Below are 5232 nucleotides of genomic sequence, written 5' to 3'. Positions count from 1 at the left end.
TGAGTTTCATATATCAAATACTCTCATTTTCAATATATCACTATTTGTTGTTTAGTACATGAGCATAAACAAGTGTTTTTACCACTAAACTTTTGTTTATCCTCATGGAACCTTTTCTAGAAGGCAAGACTATTTTCATTACTGGTGTCACGGGTTTCCTCGCAAAGAGTACTCTCTTTCTCTCTATACATGCATATAATTTAATTTGTTATTATAATTTATCTTGTCAAGTTGCCAAAATCAACTTATTTTGAGAAATTTACTTTCTTATGAAAAGTGCTTTGATATTTTTTAAAAAAAACACTTTTAACCTTTCAGGAGCTTGGTCAAACCGACTATAAGTTAGATGCATTGACAATGTAAATATATTTATATAATCAGGTGACTTATTAGACAATTACATGTGTTAATCTTTTGATAAATATTAGTTACTAATCTAGTTTTAGAATAGTAACTATCATCCATTAGAAGGTGTAAAAGATACATTGAGAGTGTAAATGAATTTAAATTGTGTATGTATATAAATTAAATTCATTATTTATATATGCACTTTAATTTGTTTTTGTAATATGCAGTTCTTGTAGAAAAAATACTTCGTGTTCAACCCAATGTAAGAAAATTATTCCTTTTAGTAAGAGCTTCAGATACAAAATCTGCAAGAAAACGCTTTAATGATGAGGTAAAGCATATATACTATTTCTTTTGATTTAATTATTTGATATATTGCTTCGTCCATTTGAATTTTTTGATTTTCCATTGGCGCGGCATCTAGTACTTTTTTTTTAGCTCCATCAATTTAGAATTTATACTGAAACATTCATCTTTTAAGATTAAAACCTTCTCTTGACCATATATTGAGGAAAATGCACCTAGATATATGTATTTTTCCTACCATATACATTAAAATAGGGAGAGGGCGAGCAAGATGTGGAAGGAGGCGAGCGAGATGTGAATCACAATAGATACATGTATATATATGTATTTGGTGTGATTCGCATGTATTTGGAATATCAGATACATAGGAGAGTGACGAGCAAGATGTGGAAGGGAAGCGAACGAGATTTTTTTATGTATCCAAATACATGTGAATCTACTTGGATACGTTGTATTCAAAAAAAATTACACATAATTTTGATCCGATATATCTCGAAGAAAAAACCATTATTCTTGTGGGGTCTAGGCCTAGATTCCTACCTATCGATTAACATTTATATAATAAAAAATACGTGGAGAATATGGGGGACATAATGCCTTAATTATATTAGCTTTTTAAAAAAAGAAAATTAAATCATTATTATGATGGGGTTTAAATCTAGACCCCTACATATCGATTAACGTCTAAAAAATGACACAATATGGTATGAAATATTTTACATTATCAGGTCATTAATATCGCGATCATTGATAATATGAAATATTTTATATTATCAGGTCACTTAAATAGTTGTACACAATACGTGCGGAATTATTAAATCCTCTTAATTTCTTCATATATTTACTTCTTTATAATTTGAATTTTCTTAGTAAAAAATTTTGATGGAATATTTTGCGAGTTTTCACACAGGTTATGCAGACTAAATTGTTTAGTGTTCTAAGAGAGGAAATAGGTGCAAATAACCTAAATTCTCTCATAGAAGAGAAAGTATTTCCAGTTGCTGGTGACATTTCATTTGAGGATTTTGGAATTGAAAACACAGAAATGAAAAATGAAATGTTCAAAGAAATTGACATAATCATAAACTCAGCTGCAACTACTAGATTTGATGAGAGGTATATATTCATATGATTAATGTATTTAATTTTAATTCAAAACATCAATTTGATATATTTCCCTATGTTTTTAACTGATATTTTCTTCTTCTTCTTGTAGATATGATATTTCCATGAATATCAATGTTCTAGGTGCCTTCAATATCCTCAATTTTGCTAAAAAATGTACAAATGTGAAGATTATTGTTCATGTATCCACTGGTCAGTTATTAAAGATCTTAATAAAGGTTCCTTATGTTATTTATTTATAGGGAAAATATGTGATTCTTTTTTCAAATCGTACTTTCTCCGTTTCATTTTATATAAAAGTACTTTTCTTTTTAGTTTGTTCAAAACAGACTATCATCAACAGAAAAGCTAGAGGGCGAAAGAGGTTCATTTTATATTATTTGAAAATTTTCTTACTGAAAATTCTACCCGCACGACTGAATGTCATACATTCTTATTTAGAAATAATCTGATGTTTTAAATTGCAATTTCAAAAAAAAAAAATTCTTTCTTTCTTAAAGTCCAATATTGAGTCAAACATCGCCACATAAATTACAATGAAAGGAGTATACATTATTATTGTTATTCCTAAGGTTCCTTGAAGAACATGTCTTATCTTCCTTACTTTCTTAAGTTTCGTGTCCAGCTTAATTAAGACACATAAATTTAAATAGAGTGACTATTTCTCATTGTATATGACATGCAGCTTATGTTTGTGGAAAAGATGAAGGAGTAATACCAGAGAAATCATTTATTTTGGGAGAAACACTCAACAAAAACTCAAAATTAGACATTGATATAGAGAGGGAAGTAATAGATGAAAAACTCAAAGAACTTGAAGCTCAAAGCTTGACAACAAAGGAAGTGACAATGGCTATGAGAGATCTAGGAATTCTAAGGTTAGATGATTTAACTTATAACATATATAAATAAATATTGAAAAATATGTTACACTATCGATATATTTTAATCTATTTTAGCAGCTTATAATATGTGTCTTATTTGTTAATTTGTTAATTAATTCCACTTATTATAGGCGGATGCATATATGTCAGATATCTTAGGTGATCTAATAATGTAAATATTCTTTTCTACTGTGAGTGTACAAAAAGTTAAACTCATTTATGTTGATTTTCAGGGCAAATTTGCATGGGTGGCCTAACACATATTCTTTTACAAAGGCAATGGGAGAGATGCTTTTAGGACATTATAAAAAAAATCTTCAAGTTGTTATAATACGTCCAACAATTATTACTAGTACTTATAAAGAACCATTTCCAGGATGGATTGAAGGAGTGAAGTAAGTAATTTTCATAATTCATAAAATCAAAATTCTGAAATACACATTGAACGATTATTGTTACTCAAATTCTTGAGATAATTAAAATAAAGTACAATATTTTTATTTAATAAAGAAGTAACCCATGGTCTCTAGCTTATATTTTTTGTAAACAAATTTGCAATTGCAGAACAGTGGATTCTTTTATTTTGGCATATGGTAAAGGAATAATGAATTTCTGCTTTGGTGACCCAAACACAATACTTGATATGGTATGTGCTATCTATCTGTGTGTGTAAAATTTATGCCTTTTATAAGTTTTTTCATTACTGCATATGACATGCTTAAACGTCATAAGTTTCAAAAGTTTTATAATCACATAACTGTGTTGGATTTTTAAGATCATAAAATTTAAAAAATCTTTATTTTCTTTTTTTAAATTCCATTTTAGTTCAAACTATGTCAAGAGGAAAAGGTAGGAGATAGATATTCAATAGAACAGTAATTAATTTTGATACACGTCTTATATTTGTCTTGAAAATTCAGAACTAATAAATTTCAAACCTTGAATCTATCTCTTCATAATTTTTGATTTCTTCAATTACAGATTCCAGGTGATATGGTGGTGAACTCGATACTTGCATCAATTAAAGCACATATTGGAAATGATCAATATTATTCTTCTCAAGAATTAATATATCATATAAGTTCTTCAAGAAGAAATCCCCTAAAATCTTCAGATATTCAATTATTCTTATTTCATTACTTCACCAAAAATCCATGGATCAACAAAGATGGAAATATCATCAAAGTGGAGAAGCCTACACTATTTAGCAGCATGGATAGCTTTCGAAAATACATTTCAATCTATTATTGGCCATTGTTAAAGGTTTGTTTTTTTGGATCAGATCGGACAATACTTTAATAGTTAAGCTCAGGTCATGATAAGTAAATACATATAGAAATAATGTCCACCTCTCACTCTTTCGATCCGTCTTTGAAAAATAGCTAATGTCCTGAAATTTCATTATTTATGGAATTTAAAATTTTAGGATAATGACTTTCTCAGCATAATTACAGGGGCTAAAAAAATAGTTATTTTTGTGACTTTTATCCCAAATACATATAAGATCAAAACTTGGCCCAATATTAGTTTATAGTTAACATAAATTAATAGAGTTATTATTTCCAATGACACTAACTTGTGCTTAATTAATTTCTTATATGTTTATAGATCATAGAGTTGGCAAATGTATTATCATGGCGTTGTTTTGATAAAACCTACAAGGATTTGAAAAGGAAGATTGATATGGCTATACGTTTATCTGAACTCTACAAACCTTACTTGCTTTTCCATGGAAGGTATGTCAATCTTCATATTTTTCTTTAAATTATGGAAAAGATTAACATTTTATTTCTTAATATCTCTGAATGAAAAACCTTTATAATCGCACAAATATTATGATATGTTTAAACTTACAATTTTTAAAAAATTTATATCAACACAAATGCTATGCAATGTTTAAGACTAGGAGTGACCCGTGGAAATATGATAAGTCCCAACATAACATGTCTAAGTTTGGGCTTATTAATGACCCGTTCATATCCAATTCGTTTTGATCTATTTGATTCAGCTTATCCAAAAGTTTGGGTTAATTCGATCAAAACATATAGCCTAGATTGAATCACAGGAAATTTGTCAAAATTTTGATAAGACTGATCCAGTTGGATTGTGATCCAGTATTAGCGCATGCATCTTGACCTAACCCATATTAGCTTAGGTGACATTTCGATAGATCAAGACCTACTTATATATTAACTTAACCAATTTTAATCCATCCAAATTTAACCTATTCACTTCTTTGACACTTTTATTTAAGTCAAAAATTTTAAAAATTACACTTCTAAATTTATTTATTTATTTATTTGTTAGCTTTGATGATGCTAATACTGAGAGATTGAGAATGGCAATGAAAGAACACAAGATAGATGATGGACTCAACTTTGATCCAAGTTGCATCAAATGGGATGATTATTTCTCGAACACTCACCTTCCTGGAGCTGTCAAGCACATTTTCTAGGGATTATATATTCAAGATTCGTGTATTAATTAAGTAATAAATTAATTCTTCAGGATATTATATAAGAATGATGTATTGTTTGTATTAAAAACAATGTTATAAAAAGTACTTTTT

The 5232-nt window shown here is 28.4% G+C and overlaps 1 protein-coding gene across 2 annotated transcripts; it reads left to right on the top strand.

Annotated features, from left to right (window-relative positions):
* Positions 1–5232, top strand: LOC129904472 (fatty acyl-CoA reductase 1-like). 2 transcript variants are annotated; one of them, XM_055980040.1, is made up of 11 exons: positions 87–168; positions 319–381; positions 576–679; positions 1565–1770; positions 1871–1971; positions 2465–2657; positions 2897–3058; positions 3228–3309; positions 3645–3926; positions 4272–4399; positions 4971–5232. In XM_055980040.1, the coding sequence occupies exons 4-11, from the start codon at positions 1568–1570 to the stop codon at positions 5116–5118; spliced, it is 1299 nt and encodes a 432-aa protein (XP_055836015.1). In that variant the 5' UTR covers positions 87–168; positions 319–381; positions 576–679; positions 1565–1567; the 3' UTR covers positions 5119–5232. The 2 variants fall into 2 exon arrangements, with proteins under 2 accessions (XP_055836014.1, XP_055836015.1); XM_055980039.1 differs by lacking the exon at positions 319–381 and having other exon boundaries at positions 1–168.

This window comes from Solanum dulcamara, chromosome 9 (assembly GCF_947179165.1).
Source record: "Solanum dulcamara chromosome 9, daSolDulc1.2, whole genome shotgun sequence".
Classification (NCBI taxonomy): domain Eukaryota; kingdom Viridiplantae; phylum Streptophyta; class Magnoliopsida; order Solanales; family Solanaceae; genus Solanum; species Solanum dulcamara.
Note: the sequence above shows the minus strand (reverse complement) of the source record. Positions and strands in the feature narration are given on the sequence as shown.

What these genes read in the sequence shown, in the direction of transcription:
- LOC129904472 (XM_055980039.1), top strand. Translation starts at nt 105, where the DNA reads ATGGAACCTTTTCTAGAAGGCAAGACTATTTTCATTACTGGTGTCACG. An exon ending in CACGGGTTTCCTCGCAAAGA is followed by an intron (nt 169 to 575) that starts GTACTCTCTTTC and finishes TGTAATATGCAG; the next exon opens with TTCTTGTAGAAAAAATACTT. An exon ending in TATTGTTCATGTATCCACTG is followed by an intron (nt 1,972 to 2,464) that starts GTCAGTTATTAA and finishes TATGACATGCAG; the next exon opens with CTTATGTTTGTGGAAAAGAT.